The 24,008-nt window shown below is 51.7% G+C and overlaps 2 protein-coding genes across 5 annotated transcripts in view; one reads left to right on the forward strand and one right to left on the reverse strand.

Annotated features, from left to right (window-relative positions):
• LOC130071823 (ribosome quality control complex subunit NEMF-like) overlaps positions 1-5,651 on the forward strand; it is a 46,056-nt gene extending 40,405 nt beyond the window's left edge. The window contains exons 18-31 of the mRNA XM_056236713.1: positions 2,384-2,554; positions 2,627-2,685; positions 2,767-2,884; positions 2,960-3,101; positions 3,222-3,264; positions 3,338-3,390; positions 3,461-3,914; positions 3,986-4,063; positions 4,141-4,317; positions 4,394-4,426; positions 4,537-4,634; positions 4,727-4,770; positions 4,886-4,965; positions 5,036-5,651. Of these exons, the coding sequence (XP_056092688.1) occupies positions 2,384-2,554; positions 2,627-2,685; positions 2,767-2,884; positions 2,960-3,101; positions 3,222-3,264; positions 3,338-3,390; positions 3,461-3,914; positions 3,986-4,063; positions 4,141-4,317; positions 4,394-4,426; positions 4,537-4,634; positions 4,727-4,770; positions 4,886-4,965; positions 5,036-5,113 (1,628 nt within the window). The 3' untranslated portion in view covers positions 5,114-5,651. The remainder of the gene's footprint in view (positions 1-2,383; positions 2,555-2,626; positions 2,686-2,766; positions 2,885-2,959; positions 3,102-3,221; positions 3,265-3,337; positions 3,391-3,460; positions 3,915-3,985; positions 4,064-4,140; positions 4,318-4,393; positions 4,427-4,536; positions 4,635-4,726; positions 4,771-4,885; positions 4,966-5,035) is intronic.
• klhdc2 (kelch domain containing 2) overlaps positions 5,267-24,008 on the reverse strand; it is a 33,827-nt gene continuing 15,085 nt past the window's right edge. For 3 of the 4 annotated variants that reach the window (XM_056236754.1, XM_056236752.1, XM_056236753.1), the window contains 8 exons: positions 19,591-19,674; positions 19,430-19,510; positions 19,113-19,171; positions 18,934-19,043; positions 11,831-11,903; positions 11,668-11,755; positions 9,234-9,286; positions 5,267-5,821 (listed from right to left, as the gene is read on the reverse strand). In XM_056236754.1, the coding sequence (XP_056092729.1) occupies positions 5,710-5,821; positions 9,234-9,286; positions 11,668-11,755; positions 11,831-11,903; positions 18,934-19,043; positions 19,113-19,171; positions 19,430-19,510; positions 19,591-19,674 (660 nt within the window). In that variant the 3' untranslated portion in view covers positions 5,267-5,709. The remainder of the gene's footprint in view (positions 5,822-9,233; positions 9,287-11,667; positions 11,756-11,830; positions 11,904-18,933; positions 19,044-19,112; positions 19,172-19,429; positions 19,511-19,590; positions 19,675-24,008) is intronic. The other variant, XM_056236755.1, reaches the window with a different exon arrangement.

Raw genomic sequence — 24,008 nt, forward strand, 5'->3', positions numbered from 1 at the left:
GAGTGAGTGACAGTGAGTGAGTGACAGTGATTGAGTGACAGTGAGTGAGTGACAGTGAGTGAGTGACAGTGAGTGAGTGACAGTGAGTGAGTGACAGTGGTTGAGTGACAGTGATTGAGTGACAGTGAGTGAGTGACAGTGAGTGAGTGACAGTGAGTGAGTGACAGTGGTTGAGTGACAGTGAGTGAGTGACAGTGGTTGAGTGACAGTGAGTGAGTGACAGTGAGTGAGTGACAGTGATTGAGTGACAGTGAGTGAGTGACAGTGAGTGAGTGACAGTGATTGAGTGACAGTGAGTGAGTGACAGTGAGTGAGTGACAGTGAGTGAGTGACAGTGAGTGAGTGACAGTGAGTGAGTGACAGTGAGTGAGTGACAGTGGTTGAGTGACAGTGATTGAGTGACAGTGAGTGAGTGACAGTGAGTGAGTGACAGTGATTGAGTGACAGTGATTGAGTGACAGTGAGTGAGTGACAGTGATTGAGTGACAGTGAGTGAGTGACAGTGAGTGAGTGACAGTGAGTGAGTGACAGTGATTGAGTGACAGTGAGTGAGTGACAGTGAGTGAGTGACAGTGAGTGAGTGACAGTGAGTGACAGTGATTGAGTGACAGTGAGTGAGTGACAGTGAGTGAGTGACAGTGAGTGAGTGACAGTGAGTGAGTGACAGTGGTTGAGTGACAGTGAGTGAGTGACAGTGAGTGAGTGACAGTGAGTGACAGTGATTGAGTGACAGTGAGTGAGTGACAGTGATTGAGTGACAGTGATTGAGTGACAGTGACAGTGATTGAGTGACAGTGATTGAGTGACAGTGATTGAGTGACAGTGAGTGAGTGACAGTGAGTGAGTGACAGTGATTGAGTGACAGTGATTGAGTGACAGTGATTGAGTGACAGTGAGTGAGTGACAGTGAGTGAGTGACAGTGATTGAGTGACAGTGATTGAGTGACAGTGGTTGAGTGACAGTGAGTGAGTGACAGTGAGTGAGTGACAGTGATTGAGTGACAGTGATTGAGTGACAGTGAGTGAGTGACAGTGAGTGAGTGACAGTGAGTGAGTGACAGTGAGTGAGTGACAGTGAGTGAGTGACAGTGAGTGAGTGACAGTGATTGAGTGACAGTGAGTGAGTGACAGTGAGTGAGTGACAGTGAGTGACAGTGATTGAGTGACAGTGAGTGAGTGACAGTGAGTGAGTGACAGTGAGTGAGTGACAGTGAGTGAGTGACAGTGGTTGAGTGACAGTGAGTGAGTGACAGTGAGTGAGTGACAGTGAGTGACAGTGATTGAGTGACAGTGAGTGAGTGACAGTGAGTGAGTGACAGTGAGTGAGTGACAGTGAGTGAGTGACAGTGGTTGAGTGACAGTGGTTGAGTGACAGTGAGTGAGTGACAGTGAGTGAGTGACAGTGAGTGAGTGACAGTGAGTGACAGTGAGTGAGTGACAGTGAGTGAGTGACAGTGAGTGAGTGACAGTGGTTGAGTGACAGTGGTTGAGTGACAGTGAGTGAGTGACAGTGAGTGAGTGACAGTGAGTGAGTGACAGTGAGTGAGTGACAGTGATTGAGTGACAGTGATTGAGTGACAGTGATTGAGTGACAGTGAGTGAGTGACAGTGAGTGAGTGACAGTGATTGAGTGACAGTGATTGAGTGACAGTGATTGAGTGACAGTGGTTGAGTGACAGTGAGTGAGTGACAGTGAGTGAGTGACAGTGATTGAGTGACAGTGATTGAGTGACAGTGAGTGAGTGACAGTGAGTGAGTGACAGTGAGTGAGTGACAGTGAGTGAGTGACAGTGAGTGAGTGACAGTGAGTGACAGTGATTGAGTGACAGTGAGTGAGTGACAGTGAGTGAGTGACAGTGAGTGAGTGACAGTGGTTGAGTGACAGTGAGTGAGTGACAGTGAGTGAGTGACAGTGAGTGAGTGACAGTGAGTGACAGTGAGTGAGTGACAGTGGTTGAGTGACAGTGAGTGAGTGACAGTGAGTGAGTGACAGTGAGTGAGTGACAGTGAGTGACAGTGATTGAGTGACAGTGAGTGAGTGACAGTGAGTGAGTGACAGTGAGTGAGTGACAGTGAGTGAGTGACAGTGAGTGAGTGACAGTGAGTGAGTGACAGTGATTGAGTGACAGTGATTGAGTGACAGTGATTGAGTGACAGTGAGGGAGTGACAGTGATTGACGTTTGGTCTGATAGGTCGAGTTTATAGCGTGAAACTGTCCTGATCAGGTGACTGAACTCAAAGCTCTCCTTGGCAGAGGCTTTTATCCAAAGCGACTTGCATTGCATTGAATTATTACATGTGATCAGTTCATGCGTTACCTGGGAATCGACCCCGTGACCTTTGACCTGTGCTAGTACTCATGAGCGTGCTCTGCTCCCGCAGGCCAGCCGGTTCCCCCCCGCACGCTGACCGAGGCCGGCACCATGGGCGTCTGCTACAGCGCGGCCTGGGACGCCAAGGTCATCACCAGCGCCTGGTGGGTCCATCATCATCAGGTGACCAAAACCGCTCCGACGGGAGAGTACCTGACCACCGGCAGCTTCATGATCAGAGGTCAGAGGTCAGCTCATCTGCAGATCACTATATGGGGAAGATCACTAAATGTTCTTTTTGGCTTTTCCACAGGGAAGAAAAACTTCCTACCTCCATCATATCTGATCATGGGCTTTGGGTTTCTGTTCAAGGTGAAGACGCTGTTGTTTATCATCGGTTATCAGTGGTCATGTGATCATCGTCATCAGGACTCTCTTCTTCTGCTGTTGCAGGTCGATGATCAGAGTGTCTTCAGGCATCGAGGAGAGAGGAAGATGAAGACCCTGGATGAGGAAGAGGACGTGGCGTCCAGCACTGCAGACCTCCTGGAGGAAGGAGACGAACTCTTAGGTTCATGAACATCATCATCATCTCTCCTCATTCTCAAGCCCCCGTCAGATACTCAAACTCTGTGCTGTGTGTCAGGTGAAGACAGCGAGCGTGAGGAAGAGGAGGAGGAGGAGGAGGAGCCGCAGGCCGAGAGCAACACCAGAGACGAGGAAGACCAGAGCGCCGAGATCAGCTTCCCCGACACCAGCATCTCCCTGTCACATCTGCAGCCCAACAGGTGTGCATGTGTGTGTGTGCTGGTGTGTGTGCTTGTGTGTGTGCTGGTGTGTGCGCAGGTGTGCGTGTGTGTGCGTGCGTGACGGGGCGATAGCTTCAGTCCGTGTTTCTCTCTCCACAGGACTCTTCACACCAACGCCTTCACGCAGGGCGAGTCGCATCAGGTGCGTGACCAACTGATCACATGACTCCGTTTAAACTCAATGTGCAGATGTTTAAAGTGTGTGTGTCCTGCAGGCAAGCACAGCCGAGGCTCATGGGAGAAAACACCTGACGGCCAGACAGCGCAGGTGAGACCACACACACAACAGCGCAGGTGAGACGACACACACACACACTAACACCTGTTGCTGTCACCAGGGACATGAAGAAGCAGAGGCCGGAGAGTGTGGACGGTCCCGAGGAGAGCGGCGCCACAGACGCGGAGACTCCCAGCGGTGCGGAGCGCAGGAGCGGGGCCACCGAGCCGGAGCGCAGGAGCGGCGGGGCCACAGAGCCGGAGCGCAGGAGCGGCGGGACCACAGAGCCGGAGCGCAGGAGCGGCGGGGCCACAGAGCCGGAGCGCAGGAGCGGCGGGGCCACAGAGCCGGAGCGCAGGAGCGGCGGGGCCACAGAGCCGGAGCGCAGGAGCGGCGGGGCCACAGAGCCGGAGCGCAGGAGCGGCGGGGCCACAGAGCCGGAGCGCAGGAGCGGCGGGGCCACAGAGCCGGAGCGCAGGAGCGGCGGGGCCACAGAGCCGGAGCGCAGGAGCGGCGGGGCCACAGAGCCGGAGCGCAGGAGCGGGGCCACCGAGCCGCTGAAGAGAGGACAGAAGGTGAGTAACCCTAAGCTCCACCAGCACTGTCACGGTCAGCTGATCCAGCCACTGATGCCTGTTTCTCTCAGAACAAACTGAAGAAGATGAAGGACAAGTACAAAGACCAGGATGAAGAGGACCGGGAGATGATGATGAAGCTATTGGGGGTCAGTCACAGTCTCACATGCGTATAACACGAGCTCGGGGAAATATCCTGAGTGTATGTCTGTCCTCCTCATGACAGTCCGCAGGATCCCGCAAGGAGGAGAAGCCGAAGAAGGGCAAGAAAGGGAGGATAAAAGAAGAGCCGGTCAGGAAACATCCTCCTCCTCCTCCTCCTCAGAAAGCGGTTGTGAAGCCCGAGGCCGTGGCCATCGCCCGCCCGAGCGCAGACGCCGAAGCCGAAGATCCCGACTCCAAGGTACAGCTCTGGGCGAGACACTACACGTGCTCTGTGTCGTGAGTGTGGGACTGACTGAGCTGTGGTTGTGTTGCAGGAGACGGAGGACGTGGACAACCCTGTGGCTGAGGTGAGGGAAGCAGGACAAACAGGAAGTGGAAATCAGACTTCCTGTCCGAGTTATGATGTATGATTGAGCTTTATTACTGGATATGTGTGATTGTGAGTGTTGTGTATCAGGACGTTCTGGACTCTCTGACCGGTCTGCCGCACCCGGACGATGTGCTGATGTTCTCCGTGCCCGTCTGCGCTCCCTACATGGCGCTCGCCAACTACAAGTGTGCTTTCAGGATTCAGTTTAACAGATTCACAACGCCACATATTAACACTCTCAGAGCTTAATCAACATTCTGCCCTGTTTTGACTCCAGGTACAAAGTAAAATTAACGCCAGGGACTCAGAAAAAGGGCAAAGGTAAAGATTGGCTTTATGTAAAGCGATAATGCTGTAAGTGTGTGTGAATGTGACCTAACGAGTGTGTGTGTGTGTGTGTGTGTGTGTGTGTGTGTGTGTGTGTGTGTGTGCGCAGCTGCCCGCACGGCCGTGCTGAGCTTCATGCGAGGGAAAGATGCCAGCGCTCGAGAGAAAGACTTGTTCCGGAGCGTCAAGGTATGTGAAGCTCGTGTCTGTGCCTCTGGTGATTGGCCGGGATCAGTCATGTGACGCCGCTGTTTTACAGGACACGGATCTGTCCAGGAACATGCCTGGGAAGGTGAAGGTGTCGGCGCCGAACCTCTTAGCAGCGAAGAAGAAGTGAAGCGCATCCCATCATGCTCTGAACCGCCTTCTCACAGACTGGAGAGTCACATGTGTTTGATGACAGAACACCCTGAGCTTTGTGTTTTAAAAACACATCATTTCCCTTCAACTCGTTGGATTTAATAATAAATAAATCAAAATCACAGTATAAATGTGAACACTGCTTCATTTATTTTACACATTGGAAAAATCAAAAACAACAAAAAACAGATTAACAACATTTCGGCTTGTGGTACAAATCTGCATCAGAACGTCTGGACTGGATCAGGTGGTGAATCATATGGTCTCGTTTCAGTAAATGTGTGAATCAAAGGTTTGGAAAACAGATTTCAGTTCCTTCTTTAAATGTTAGTGTTTTGTACACAAAGTGTTGATGGTATGCTTGCGATTGGGAGATTGTGTCACACTGAGGAGCAGAACGGCGTCGAGAGCGACGAGTTAATGCAGATCTGCTGTTCAGAATCTATTTGAAAATGTTGAAATCAGTTCAGGGATGGTTTTTGTGTTGTCCGGCGGAGTAAACCATTCTTCTGCTACACGAGTCTCATGACAGTCTCTGGCGATGGTTCTCCACGTGTTCTGGTGTGATTGTCTTCAGGAGTGTCCCATGATCCTCTGCTGCAGCTGCTGGAACAGGGCTTTAGGCAGAACGTCCCACGAGTGCTGAAGATGCTTCTGGTGCCGGACGGCCACGTCTGAACACAGCCTGAGGACACACACACACACACATGATCAACACAGCCTGAGGACACACACACACACGATCAACACAGCCTGAGGACACACACACACACACACACACACATGATCAACACAGCCTGAGGAGACACACACACACACACGATCAACACAGCCTGAGGACACACACACACATGATCAACACAGCCTGAGGAGACACACACACATGATCAACACAGCCTGAGGAGACACACACACACACACGATCAACACAGCCTGAGGACACACACACACACACACACACACACACACACATGATCAACACAGCCTGAGGAGACACACACACACACACGATCAACACAGCCTGAGGAGACACACACACGATCAACACAGCCTGAGGAGACACACACACACACGATCAACACAGCCTGAGGAGACACACACACACACGATCAACACAGCCTGAGGAGACACACACACACACACGATCAACACAGCCTGAGGAGACACACACACACATGATCAACACAGCCTGAGGAGACACACACACACACACGATCAACACAGCCTGAGGACACACACACACACACACACACACACACACATGATCAACACAGCCTGAGGAGACACACACACACACGATCAACACAGCCTGAGGAGACACACACACACACACGATCAACACAGCCTGAGGAGACACACACACACACGATCAACACAGCCTGAGGAGACACACACACACACGATCAACACAGCCTGAGGACACACACACACACACGATCAACACAGCCTGAGGACACACACACACACACACACACACACACACACACACATGATCAACACAGCCTGAGGAGACACACACACACACACACGATCAACACAGCCTGAGGAGACACACACACACGATCAACACAGCCTGAGGACACACACACACACGATCAACACAGCCTGAGGACACACACACACACACACACACATGATCAACACAGCCTGAGGAGACACACACACACACACACGATCAACACAGCCTGAGGAGACACACACACATGATCAACACAGCCTGAGGAGACACACACACATGATCAACACAGCCTGAGGAGACACACACACGATCAACACAGCCTGAGGACACACACACACACACGATCAACACAGCCTGAGGACACACACACACACACACACGATCAACACAGCCTGAGGAGACACACACACATGATCAACACAGCCTGAGGAGACACACACACATGATCAACACAGCCTGAGGAGACACACACACGATCAACACAGCCTGAGGGGAGACACACACACACACACACACACGATCAACACAGCCTGAGGACACACACACACACACACACGATCAACACAGCCTGAGGACACACACACACACACACACACATGATCAACACAGCCTGAGGAGACACACACACACACACACGATCAACACAGCCTGAGGAGACACACACACATGATCAACACAGCCTGAGGAGACACACACACGATCAACACAGCCTGAGGGGAGACACACACACACACACACACACGATCAACACAGCCTGAGGACACACACACACACACACACGATCAACACAGCCTGAGGACACACACACACACACACACACATGATCAACACAGCCTGAGGAGACACACACACACACACACGATCAACACAGCCTGAGGAGACACACACACATGATCAACACAGCCTGAGGAGACACACACACATGATCAACACAGCCTGAGGAGACACACACACGATCAACACAGCCTGAGGACACACACACACACACGATCAACACAGCCTGAGGACACACACACACACACACACGATCAACACAGCCTGAGGAGACACACACACATGATCAACACAGCCTGAGGAGACACACACACATGATCAACACAGCCTGAGGAGACACACACACGATCAACACAGCCTGAGGGGAGACACACACACACACACACACACGATCAACACAGCCTGAGGACACACACACACACACACACGATCAACACAGCCTGAGGACACACACACACATGATCAACACAGCCTGAGGAGACACACACACACACACACACACACACACACACACACGATCAACACAGCCTGAGGACACACACACACACACACATGATCAACACAGCCTGAGGACACACACACACACACACACGATCAACACAGCCTGAGGACACACACACACACACACACACACACACACACACACACACACGATCAACAGCCTGAGGACACACACACACACACACACGATCAACACAGCCTGAGGACACACACACACACACACACACGATCAACACAGCCTGAGGACACACACACACACACACATGATCAACACAGCCTGAGGAGACACACACACACACACACACGATCAACACAGCTTGAGGACACACACACACACACATGATCAACACAGCCTGAGGACACACACACACACACATGATCAACACAGCCTGAGGACACACACACACACACGATCAACACAGCCTGAGGACACACACACACACGATCAACACAGCCTGAGGACACACACACACACACACACACATGATCAACACAGCCTGAGGACACACACACACACACACACACACACACGATCAACACAGCCTGAGGACACACACACACACACACATGATCAACACAGCCTAAGGACACACACACACACACACATGATCAACACAGCCTGAGGACACACACACTCACACACACACGATCAACACAGCCTGAGGACACACACACACACACACGATCAACACAGCCTGAGGACACACACACACACACACGATCAACACAGCCTGAGGACACACACACACACACACACACACACACACACGATCAACACAGCCTGAGGACACACACACACACACACGATCAACACAGCCTGAGGACACACACACACACACACACACACACGATCAACACAGCCTGAGGACACACACACACACACACGATCAACACAGCCTGAGGACACACACACACACACACGATCAACACAGCCTGAGGACACACACACACACACACACACACACACACACACACGATCAACACAGCCTGAGAAGACACACACACACACACACACACACGATCAACACAGCCTGAGGACACACACACACACACACACGATCAACACAGCCTGAGGACACACACACACATACACATGATCAACACAGCCTGAGGACACACACACACACACACACACACACGATCAACACAGCCTGAGGACACACACACACACACACGATCAACACAGCCTGAGGACACACACACACACACACGATCAACACAGCCTGAGGACACACACACACACACACACACACGATCAACACAGCCTGAGGACACACACACACACACACACACACGATCAACACAGCCTGAGGACACACACACACACACACACACACGATCAACACTGTGGAGAGCCACTCACCTGACCAGAGATTTGGGCTGAACCGTGAAAACCAGTAATTCGTTGCTGTGAGCCTGTAAATACAAATGAAAGAAGAAACAAGTGCACTGAGACTGGAGCAGAAAGAGGAGTGCAGGACTCATGCTAGATCTGAACCGTTCTACACTGAGACGAGCTTGTGTGTGTGTGTGTGTGTGTGTGTCTGCCTTCAGACTACAGGTGAGCGTTTGTTTTCTCCTCACTAGCTCTGTGATGAATAGATGGAGCTGACGAAACCACACAAACCCGGCCCGGTTCAGCTCGCTATAAACGCTCCGTCTACTCGGGTCGATCCAGAGTTTGACCAACAGCCGAGTGAAGCGAACAGCCGACCGCACCGAAGGTTTGATTCACTTCACTTCTCATGGCAAATATCATGAACGTAAACGCATTTACAAGGCAGGAATAAACTCTCAGTGTGAGGAGCAGTCCGGCTTCCTGAGGCCGGACAGAGTTAGCTCGAACTGAGGCTGAACAGAGTTAGCTCAAACTGAGGCCGGACAGAGTTAGCTCAAACTGAGGCCGGCCGGACAGAGTTAGCTCAAACTGAGGCCGGCCGGACAGAGTTAGCTCAAACTGAGGCCGGACAGAGTTAGCTCAAACTGAGGCCGGACAGAGTTAGCTCAAACTGAGGCCGGACAGAGTTAGCTCAAACTGAGGCCGGCCGGACAGAGTTAGCTCAAACTGAGGCCGGCCGGACAGAGTTAGCTCAAACTGAGGCCGGCCGGACAGAGTTAGCTCAAACTGAGGCCGGACAGAGTTAGCTCAAACTGAGGCCGGACAGAGTTAGCTCAAACTGAGGCCGGACAGAGTTAGCTCAAACTGAGGCCGGACAGAGTTAGCTCAAACTGAGGCCGGAAAGAGTTTGCTCAAACTGAGGCCGGACAGAGTTAGCTCGAACTGAGGCCGAACAGAGTTAGCTCAAACTGAGGCCAGACAGAGTTAGCTCAAACTGAGGCCGGACAGAGTTAGCTCAAACTGAGGCCGGACAGAGTTAGCTCGAACTGAGGCCGAACAGAGTGAGCTCAAACTGAGGCCGGACAGAGTTAGCTCGAACTGAGGCCGGACAGAGTTAGCTCGAACTGAGGCCGAACAGAGTTAGCTCAAACTGAGGCCGGACAGAGTTAGCTCGAACTGAGGCCGGACAGAGTTAGCTCGAACTGAGGCCGAACAGAGTTAGCTCGAACTGAGGCCGAACAGAGTTAGCTCAAACTGAGGCCGGACAGAGTTAGCTCGAACTGAGGCCGAACAGAGTTAGCTCGAACTGAGGCCGGACAGAGTTAGCTCGAACTGAGGCCGGACAGAGTTAGCTCAAACTGAGGCCGGACAGAGTTAGCTCGAACTGAGGCCGAACAGAGTTAGCTCAAACTGAGGCCGGACAGAGTTAGCTCAAACTGAGGCCGGACAGAGTTAGCTCAAACTGAGGCCGGACAGAGTTAGCTCAAACTGAGGCCGGACAGAGTTAGCTCAAACTGAGGCCGGACAGAGTTAGCTCAAACTGAGGCCGGACAGAGTTAGCTCGAACTGAGGCCGGACAGAGTTAGCTCGAACTGAGGCCGAACAGAGTTAGCTCAAACTGAGGCCGAACAGAGTTAGCTCGAACTGAGGCCGGACAGAGTTAGCTCAAACTGAGGCCGGACAGAGTTAGCTCGAACTGAGGCCGGCCGGACAGAGTTAGCTCGAACTGAGGCCGGCCGGACAGAGTTAGCTCGAACTGAGGCCGGACAGAGTTAGCTCAAACTGAGGCCGGACAGAGTTAGCTCGAACTGAGGCCGGCCGGACAGAGTTAGCTCGAACTGAGGCCGGCCGGACAGAGTTAGCTCGAACTGAGGCCGGCCGGACAGAGTTAGCTCGAACTGAGGCCGGCCGGACAGAGTTAGCTCGAACTGAGGCCGGACAGAGTTAGCTCGAACTGAGGCCGGACAGAGTTAGCTCGAACTGAGGCCGGACAGAGTTAGCTCGAACTGAGGCCGGACAGAGTTAGCTCGAACTGAGGCCGGACAGAGTTAGCTCAAACTGAGGCCGGACAGAGTTAGCTCGAACTGAGGCCGGCCGGACAGAGTTAGCTCGAACTGAGGCCGGCCGGACAGAGTTAGCTCGAACTGAGGCCGGCCGGACAGAGTTAGCTCGAACTGAGGCCGGACAGAGTTAGCTCGAACTGAGGCCGGACAGAGTTAGCTCGAACTGAGGCCGGACAGAGTTAGCTCGAACTGAGGCCGGACAGAGTTAGCTCGAACTGAGGCCGGACAGAGTTAGCTCAAACTGAGGCCGGACAGAGTTAGCTCGAACTGAGGCCGGACAGAGTTAGCTCGAACTGAGGCCGGACAGAGTTAGCTAAACTAACCTCACTGACTCCGGCTTCAGCATTAGCAGCGTTTGCGTGTTATAAGGGAGTAAATATTGATATTTTGCTCACCGCTTGTTGATGAGAGAGCAGATTATTTGCACATCCTCCAAACACAAACACTTCCCCGTCAGCGCCTAAACACGCCGTGTGCCACAGTCTGCAGAAAACACACATGAAACCGGCAGAACCACACACACATGGAGATCATCATGACAGAGACGAGGAGGGTCACCTGGGCCGCTGTGTGTGTTCGTGATCAAACGGCCTCCACTCGTTCCTGCTCACGCAGTACAGCCAGCCGTCGCCTGCAACACACACACACTGATGAAGCTGTGCTGTCAGACACACACACACTGATGAAGCTGTGCTGTCAGACACACACACACACACACACACACACACAGATGAAGCTGTGCTGTCACACACACACACAAACACACACTCTGATGAAGCTGTGCAGTCAGACACACACACACACACACACACACACACACAGATGAAGCTGTGCTGTCAGACACACACACACACACACACACACTGATGAAGCTGTGCTGTCACACACACACACTGATGAAGCTGTGCTGTCACACACACACACACACACGAAGCTGTGCAGTCAGACACACACACAAACACACACACTCTGATGAAGCTGTGCAGTCAGACACACACACACACACACACACACACACACACACACACTGATGAAGCTGTGCTGTCACACACACACACACACACACACACACACACGAAGCTGTGCAGTCAGACACACACACAAACACACACACACTCTGATGAAGCTGTGCAGTCAGACACACACACACACACACTGATGAAGCTGTGCTGTCAGACAAACACACACACACACACTGATAAAGCTGTGCTGTCAGACACACACACACACACTGATGAAGCTGTGCTGTCAGACACACACACACACACACACACTGATAAAGCTGTGCTGTCAGACACACACACACACACACACTGATGAAGCTGTGCTGTCAGACACACACACACACTGATGAAGTTGTGCTGTCAGACACACACACACACACACTGATGAAGCTGTGCTGTCAGACACACACACACACTGATGAAGCTGTGCTGTCAGACACACACACACACACACACACACTGATGAAGCTGTGCTGTCAGACACACACACACACACACACTGATGAAGCTGTGCTGTCAGACACACACACACACTGATGAAGCTGTGCTGTCAGACACACACACACACACACACTGATGAAGCTGTGCTGTCACACACACACACACACACACACACACACACACACTGATAAAGCTGTGCTGTCAGACACACACACACTGATAAAGCTGTGCTGTCAGACACACACACACTGATGAAGCTGTGCTGTCAGACACACACACACACACACACTGATGAAGCTGTGCTGTCAGACACACACACACACACACACACTGATAAAGCTGTGCTGTCAGACACACACACACACACTGATGAAGCTGTGCTGTCAGACACACACACACACACACACACACTGATAAAGCTGTGCTGTCAGACACACACACACACACACACACACACTGATGAAGCTGTGCTGTCAGACACACACACACACACACTTATGAAGCTGTGCTGTCAGACACACACACACACACACACTGATGAAGCTGTGCTGTCAGACACACACACACACACACACACACTGATGAAGCTGTGCTGTCAGACACACACACACACACACACACTGATAAAGCTGTGCTGTCAGACACACACACACACACACACACACACACTGATGAAGCTGTGCTGTCAGACACACACACACACACACACACACACTGATGAAGCTGTGCTGTCAGACACACACACACACACACACACACACACACTGATGAAGCTGTGCTGTCAGACACACACACACACACACACACACACACACACTGATGAAGCTGTGCTGTCAGACACACACACACACACACACACACACTGATAAAGCTGTGCTGTCAGACACACACACACACACACACACACACACTGATAAAGCTGTGCTGTCAGACACACACACACACTGATGAAGCTGTGCTGTCAGACAGACACACACACACACACACACACACACACACACACACTGATAAAGCTGTGCTGTCAGACACACACACACACACACTGATGAAGCTGTGCTGTCAGACACACACACACACACACACACTGATGAAGCTGTGCTGTCAGACACACACACACACTGATGAAGCTGTGCTGTCATACACACACACACACACTGATGAAGCTGTGCTGTCAGACACACACACACACACTGATAAAGCTGTGCTGTCAGACACACACACACTGATGAAGCTGTGCTGTCAGACACACACACACACACACACACACTGATGAAGCTGTGCAGTCAGACACACACACACTGATAAAGCTGTGCTGTCAGACACACACACACACACACACACACACACACACTGATGAAGCTGTGCTGTCAGACACACACACACACTGATGAAGCTGTGCTGTCAGACACACACACACACACACACACACACTGATAAAGCTGTGCTGTCAGACACACACACACACACACACACACACACACTGATGAAGCTGTGCTGTAAGACACACACACACACACACTGATAAAGCTGTGCTGTCAGACACACACACACACACACTGATGAAGCTGTGCTGTCAGACACACACACACTGATGAAGCTGTGCTGTCAGACACACACACACACACACACACACTGATAAAGCTGTGCTGTCAGACACACACACACACACACACACACTGATGAAGCTGTGCTGTCAGACACACACACACACACACACACTGATAAAGCTGTGCTGTCAGACACACACACACACACACACTGATGAAGCTGTGCTGTCAGACACACACACACACACACACACACACTGATGAAGCTGTGCTGTCAGACACACACACACACACACACACACTGATGAAGCTGTGCTCAGACACACACACACTGATGAAGCTGTGCTGTCAGACACACACACACACACACTGATAAAGCTGTCCTGTCAGACACACACACACACACACACACACACACACACACACACACTGATGAAGCTGTGCTGTCAGACACACACACACTGATGAAGCTGTGCTGTCAGACACACACACACACACACACACTGATAAAGCTGTGCTGTCAGACACACACACACACACACACACACACACTGATGAAGCTGTGCTGTCAGACACACACACACACACACACACACTGATAAAGCTGTGCTGTCAGACACACACACACACACACACACACTGATGAAGCTGTGCTGTCAGACACACACACACACACACACACACTGATGAAGCTGTGCTGTCAGACACACACACACACACACACACACACTGATGAAGCTGTGCTCAGACACACACACACTGATGAAGCTGTGCTGTCAGACACACACACACACACACACACTGATGAAGCTGTGCTGTCTCACGCACACACACACACACACACACTGATGAAGCTGTGCTGTCAGACACACACACACACACACACACATACACACACACACACACTGATGAAGCTGTGCTGTCAGACACACACACACACACACACTGATGAAGCTGTGCTGTCTCACGCACACACACACACACACACTGATGAAGCTGTGCTGTCAGACACACACACACACACACACACACTGATGAAGCTGTGCTGTCAGACACACACACACACACACTGATGAAGCTGTGCTGTCAGACACACACACACACACACACACTGATGAAGCTGTGCTGTCAGACACACACACACACACACTGATAAAGCTGTGCTGTCAGACACACACACACACACACACACTGATGAAGCTGTGCTGTCAGACACACACACACACACACACACACACACTGATGAAGCTGTGCTGTCAGACACACACACACACACACACACACACACACACTGATGAAGCTGTGCTGTCAGACACACACACACACACACACACACACACTGATAAAGCTGTGCTGTCAGACACACACACACACACACACACACACACACACACAGACTGATGAAGCTGTGCTGTCAGACACACACACACACACACACACTGATAAAGCTGTGCTGTCAAGACACACACACACACACACACACTGATAAAGGTGTGCTGTCAGACACACACACACACACACACACACACACTGATGAAGCTGTGCTGTCAGACACACACACACACACACAGACTGATGAAGCTGTGCTGTCAGACACACACACACACACACACACTGATAAAGCTGTGCTGTCAAGACACACACACACACACACACACACTGATAAAGGTGTGCTGTCAGACACACACACACACACACTGATGAAGCTGTCAGACACACACACACACACACACACTGATAAAGCTGTGCTGTCAAGACACACACACACACACACACACTGATAAAGGTGTGCTGTCAGACACACACACACACACTGATGAAGCTGTCAGACACACACACACACACACACACACACACACACTGATAAAGCTGTGCTGTCAGACACACACACACACACACACACAGACTGATGAAGCTGTGCTGTCAGACACACACACACACACACACACACACACACACACTGATAAAGCTGTGCTGTCAGACACACACACACACACACACTGATAAAGCTGTGCTGTCAGACACACACACACACACACACACTAATAAAGCTGTGCTGTCAGACACACACACACACACACACACACTGATAAAGCTGTGCTGTCAGACACACACACACACACACACACACACACACACTGATAAAGCTGTGCTGTCAGACACACACACACACACACACACACTGATGAAGCTGTCAGACACACACACACACACACACACTGATAAAGCTGTGCTGTCAGACACACACACACACACACACACACACTGATGAAGCTGTCAGACACACACACACACACACACACACTGATGAAGCTGTGCTGTCAGACACACACACACACACACACACTGATGAAGCTGTGCTGTCAGACACACACACACACACACACTGATGAAGCTGTGCTGTCAGACACACACACACACACACTGATAAAGCTGTGCTGTCAGACACACACACACACACACACTGATGAAGCTGTGCTGTCAGACACACACACACACACACACACACACACACACACACTGATAAAGCTGTGCTGTCAGACACACACACACACACACACTGATGAAGCTGTGCTGTCAGACACACACACACACACACTGATAAAGCTGTGCTGTCAGACACACACACACACTGATGAAGCTGTGCTGTCAGACACACACACACACACACACACACACACACTGATGAAGCTGTGCTGTCAGACACACACACACACACACACACACACACACTGATAAAGCTGTGCTGTCAGACACACACACACACACACACACTGATGAAGCTGTGCTGTCAGACACACACACACACACACACACACACACACTGATAAAGCTGTGCTGTCAGACACACACACACACACACACACACTGATGAAGCTGTGCTGTCAGACACACACACACACACACACTGATAAAGCTGTGCTGTCAGACACACACACACACACACTGATGAAGCTGTGCTGTCAGACACACACACACACACACACACACACACACACTGATGAAGCTGTGCTGTCAGACACACACACACACACACACACACACACACACACACACACTGATAAAGCTGTGCTGACACACACACACACACACACACACACTGATGAAGCTGTGCTGTCAGACACACACACACACACACACACACACACTGATAAAGCTGTGCTGTCAGACACACACACACACACACACACTGATGAAGCTGTGCTGTCAGACACACACACACACACACACTGATAAAGCTGTGCTGTCAAGACACACACACACACACACACACTGATAAAGGTGTGCTGTCAGACACACACACACACACACACACACACTGATGAAGCTGTCAGACACACACACACACACACACACACACTGATAAAGCTGTGCTGTCAGACACACACACACACACACACACACACACACAGACTGATGAAGCTGTGCTGTCAGACACACACACACACACACACACACACACTGATAAAGCTGTGCTGTCAGACACACACACACACACACACTGATAAAGCTGTGCTGTCAGACACACACACACACACACACACACTAATAAAGCTGTGCTGTCAGACACACACACACACACACACACACACACTGATAAAGCTGTGCTGTCAGACACACACACACACACACACTGATGAAGCTGTCAGACACACACACACACACACACACTGATAAAGCTGTGCTGTCAGACACACACACACACACACACACACACACTGATGAAGCTGTCAGACACACACACACACACACACACTGATGAAGCTGTGCTGTCAGACACACACACACACACACACACTGATGAAGCTGTGCTGTCAGACACACACACACACACACACTGATGAAGCTGTGCTGTCAGACACACACACACACACACTGATAAAGCTGTGCTGTCAGACACACACACACACACACACACTGATGAAGCTGTGCTGTCAGACACACACACACACACACACACTGATAAAGCTGTGCTGTCAGACACACACACACACACACACACTGATGAAGCTGTGCTGTCAGACACACACACACACACACTGATAAAGCTGTGCTGTCAGACACACACACACACACACACTGATGAAGCTGTGCTGTCAGACACACACACACACACACACTGATGAAGCTGTGCTGTCAGACACACACACACACACACACACACACACTGATAAAGCTGTGCTGTCAGACACACACACACACACACACACACTGATGAAGCTGTGCTGTCAGACACACACACACACACACACACACACACTGATAAAGCTGTGCTGTCAGACACACACACACACACACACACACACACACTGATGAAGCTGTGCTGTCAGACACACACACACACACACACACACTAATAAAGCTGTGCTGTCAGACACACACACACACACACACTGATAAAGCTGTGCTGTCAGACACACACACACACACACACTGATAAAGCTGTGCTGTCAGACACACACACACACACACACACTGATAAAGCTGTGCTGTCAGACACACACACACACACACTGATGAAGCTGTCAGACACACACACTGATGAAGCTGTGCTGTCAGACACACACACACACACACACACACTGATGAAGCTGTCAGACACACACACTGATGAAGCTGTGCTGTCAGACACACACACACACACACACACACACACTGATTCCCTCACTCAGTGTCTCTCGGTCGGTGGTGAATCCGCCGAACAGGAACAGATGGTCAGCTGACACTGGGGTGAGCGAGTGCCAGGACCGGCCGACGGGGCCGTGTTGAGGAACACACCTGAAACACACACGCTTTAGTGTGTGAGCTCGTCACAGATCTCTCGGCGGTTACACTCACTGAACGCACATCTCACTCCATTCCCACGAGTCCAGATCCAGGCAGTGCAGATCGTTCAGACGCTGATCCTGTGGAGCAACACACTGAGCTTCAGAACTCTAAACATGCTAACTATGATACTGATCATAGGAACACTAGTAGAAGTGATTCACACACACGTTTGTTTAGCTATCTTTGTGGGGACTCTCTATAGGCATAATGATATTTATAGTGTACAAACTGTATATTCTGTCCCCTTACACTAACCCTACCCATCTCTCTCTCTCTCTCTCTCTCACACACACACACACACTAACCCTACCCATCACACACACACACACACACACCATGTAACGGCCTCCGAAGACGAAGCCTCTGTTGCCGATGGTTGCGCAGGCGTGAGCGGCCCGTGGCGTCGGAGTGTTCCCCTGTACGGACACACACAGTGTTTGAACTCGTCACACACAGATCCTGCTGCAACACATTTGATCAAGCTCAGGTTTAGCACCTTCGTGATTGGCTGACTCCACGAGGACGTCTCCAGATCCAGGATGTGTATGTGATTGTTCCAGCCTCGTCCTGTTTGGTTCCCCTGAAAAACAGCACATCTGAGTCTCGTCGGTGTCACACACACAATCACACACACACATACACGCTCACGCACACACACGCACACGCTCACGCACACTCACACAATCTCGAATCTACCTTTTCTGTCAAAGATACTAGAAAAGGCAGTATCTTCACAACTATGTTCCTTTTTAGAAAGAAATGATATCTGCGAGGATTTTCAGTCAGGATTCAGACCGTACCATAGCACTGAGACCGCTCTCATTAGAGTCACACATGATTTGCTCTTATCATCCGATCATGGTTGTATCTCTCTATTAGTGTTACTCGATCTTAGTGCTGCATTAGATACCATCGACCACAACATTCTTTTAAATAGACTAGAAAACTATGTTGGCATTAGTGGAGTTGCATTAGCATGGTTTAAATCATACTTATCTGACCGTTATCAGTTTGTAGCAGTAAATGAAGAGATGTCTTATCGATCACAAGTTCAGTATGGCGTACCACAAGGCTCAGTACTAGGACCGCTGCTGTTCACTCTGTACATGCTACACACACACACACACACTCTGTACATGCTACCCTTAGGAGATATCATTAGGGAACATGGCATTAGTTTTCACTGTTATGCCGATGATACTCAGCTGTATATTTCCTCACGCCCCGACGAAACTTACCAATTCACAAAATTAACGGAATGCATAACTGATATAAAAAACTGGATGACAAGTAATTTCCTACTACTAAATTCTTTTTAAAAAAACAGAGTTTCTAATTATTGGCCAAAAAACGTCCTAACCTAGAATACCGTCTAACACTTGATGGCTGCTCTGTCAAGTCTTCGTCATCGGTTAGGAACCTGTGTGTGTGTGTGTGTGTGTGTGTGTGTGTGTGTGTGTGAGTGTGCGCTTTGATACCAATCTTTGATTTGAAAGTCAAGTTTCTATCATCTGTAAAATCGCATTCTTCCATCTTAAAAAAATGTATCTAAATTACGTCATATGCTTTCAATGAAAAATGCGGAACAGTTAGTTCATGCGTTCTTGACTTGGTGGTGATGGTGGACCTGCACCACAACGCATGATGTAGTCAGCCGGATCCGGGCCGTATCCAGATCAGATGGAGGACCTGCGCCTAGACACGACCACAACACATGATGTAGTCAGCCGGATCCGGGCCGTATCCAGATCAGATGGAGGACCTGCGCCTAGACACGACCACAACGCATGATGTAGTCAGCCGGATCCGGGCCGTATCCAGATCAGATGGAGGACCTGCGCCTAGACACGACCACAACACATGATGTAGTCAGCCGGATCCGGGCCGTATCCAGATCAGATGGAGGACCCGGCCTAGACACGACCACAACACATGATGTAGTCAGCCGGATCCGGGCCGTATCCACATCAGATGGAGGACCTGCGCCTAGACACGACCACAACACATGATGTAGTCAGCCGGATCCGGGCCGTATCCAGATCAGATGGAGGACCTGCGCCTAGACACGACCACAACACATGATGTAGTCAGCCGGATCCGGGCCGTATCCAGATCAGATGGAGGACCTGCGCCTAGACACGACCACAACACATGATGTAGTCAGCCGGATTCGGGCCGTATCCACATCAGATGGAGGACCTGCGCCTAGACACGACCACAACACATGATGTAGTCAGCCGGATCCGGGCCGTATCCAGATCAGATGGAGGACCTGCGCCTAGACACGACCACAACACGTGATGTAGTCAGCCGGATCCGAGCCGTATCCAGATCAGATGGAGGACCTGCGCCTAGACACGACCACAACACATGATGTAGTCAGCCGGATCCGGGCCGTATCCAGATCAGATGGAGGACCTGCGCCTAGACACGACCACAACACATGATGTAGTCAGCCGGATCCGGGCCGTATCCAGATCAGATGGAGGACCTGCGCCTAGACACGACCACAACACATGATGTAGTCAGCCGGATCCGGGCCGTATCCAGATCAGATGGAGGACCTGCGCCTAGACACGACCACAACGCATGATGTAGTCAGCCGGATCCGGGCCGTATCCAGATCAGATGGAGGACCTGCGCCTAGACACGACCACAACGCATGATGTAGTCAGCCGGATCCGGGCCGTATCCACATCAGATGGAGGACCTGCGCCTAGACACGACCACAACACATGATGTAGTCAGCCGGATCCGGGCCGTATCCAGATCAGATGGAGGACCTGCGCCTAGACACGACCACAACACATGATGTAGTCAGCCGGATCCGGGCCGTATCCAGATCAGATGGAGGACCTGCGCCTAGACACGACCACAACACGTGATGTAGTCAGCCGGATCCGAGCCGTATCCAGATCAGATGGAGGACCTGCGCCTAGACACGACCACAACACATGATGTAGTCAGTCGGATCCGGGCCGTATCCAGATCAGATGGAGGACCTGCGCCTAGACACGACCACAACACATGATGTAGTCAGCCGGATCCGGGCCGTATCCAGATCAGATGGAGGACCTGCGCCTAGACACGACCACAACACATGATGTAGTCAGCCGGATCCGGGCCGTATCCAGATCAGATGGTGGACCTGCGCCTAGACACGACCACAACACATGATGTAGTCAGCCGGATCCGGTCCGTATCCAGATCAGATGGAGGACCTGCGCCTAGACACGACCACAACGCATGATGTACTCAGCCGGATCCGGGCCGTATCCAGATCAGATGGTGGACCTGCGCCTAGACACGACCACAACGCATGATGTAGTCAGCCGGATCCGGGCCGTATCCAGATCAGATGGAGGACCTGCGCCTAGACACGACCACAACACATGATGTACTCAGCCGGATCCGGGCCGAATCCAGATCAGATGGAGGACCTGCGCCTAGACACGACCACAACGCATGATGTAGTCAGCCGGATCCGGGCCGTATCCAGATCAGATGGAGGACCTGCGCCTAGACACGACCACAACGCATGATGTAGTCAGCCGGATCCGGGCCGTATCCAGATCAGATGGAGGACCTGCGCCTAGACACGACCACAACGCATGATGTAGTCAGCCGGATCCGGGCCGTATCCAGATCAGATGGAGGACCTGCGCCTAGACACGACCACAACACATGATGCAGTCAGCCGTATCCGGGCCGTATCCAGATCAGATGGAGGACCTGCGCCTAGACACGACCACAACACATGATGCAGTCAGCCGGATCCGGGCCGTATCCAGATCAGATGGTGGACCTGCGCCTAGACACGACCACAACGCATGATGTAGTCAGCCGGATCCGGGCCGTATCCAGATCAGATGGAGGACCTGCGCCTAGACACGACCACAACACATGATGTACTCAGCCGGATCCGGGCCGAATCAAGATCAGATGGAGGACCTGCGCCTAGACACGACCACAACGCATGATGTAGTCAGCCGGATCCGGGCCGTATCCAGATCAGATGGAGGACCTGCGCCTAGACACGACCACAACGCATGATGTAGTCAGCCGGATCCGGGCCGTATCCAGATCAGATGGAGGACCTGCGCCTAGACACGACCACAACGCATGATGTAGTCAGCCGGATCCGGGCCGTATCCAGATCAGATGGAGGACCTGCGCCTAGACACGACCACAACACATGATGCAGTCAGCCGTATCCGGGCCGTATCCAGATCAGATGGAGGACCTGCGCCTAGACACGACCACAACGCATGATGCAGTCAGCCGGATCCGGGCCGTATCCAGATCAGATGGTGGACCTGCGCCTAGACACGACCACAACGCATGATGTAGTCAGCCGGATCCGGGCCATATCCAGATCAGATGGAGGACCTGCGCCTAGACACGACCACAACGCATGATGTAGTCAGCCGGATCCGGGCCGTATCCAGATCAGATGGAGGACCTGCGCCTAGACACGACCACAACACATGATGTAGTCAGCCGGATCCGGGCCGTATCCAGATCAGATGGAGGACCTGCGCCTAGACACGACCACAACACATGATGTAGTCAGCCGGATCCGGGCCGTATCCAGATCAGATGGAGGACCTGCGCCTAGACACGACCACAACACATGATGCAGTCAGCCGGATCCGGGCCGTATTCAGATCAGATGGTGGACCTGCGCCTAGACACGACCACAACACATGATGCAGTCAGCCGGATCCGGGCCGTATCCAGATCAGATGGAGAACCTGCGCCTAGACACGACCACAACACATGATGCAGTCAGCCGGATCCAGGCCGTATCCAGATCAGATGGAGGACCTGCGCCTAGACACGACCACAACACATGATGTAGTCAGCCGGATCCGGGCCATATCCAGATCAGATGGAGGACCTGCGCCTAGACAC

This window comes from Rhinichthys klamathensis, unplaced genomic scaffold (genome assembly GCF_029890125.1).
Source record: "Rhinichthys klamathensis goyatoka isolate OS25496 unplaced genomic scaffold, OSU_Roscu_1.1 h1tg000462l_1, whole genome shotgun sequence".
NCBI lineage: Eukaryota > Metazoa > Chordata > Actinopteri > Cypriniformes > Leuciscidae > Rhinichthys > Rhinichthys klamathensis.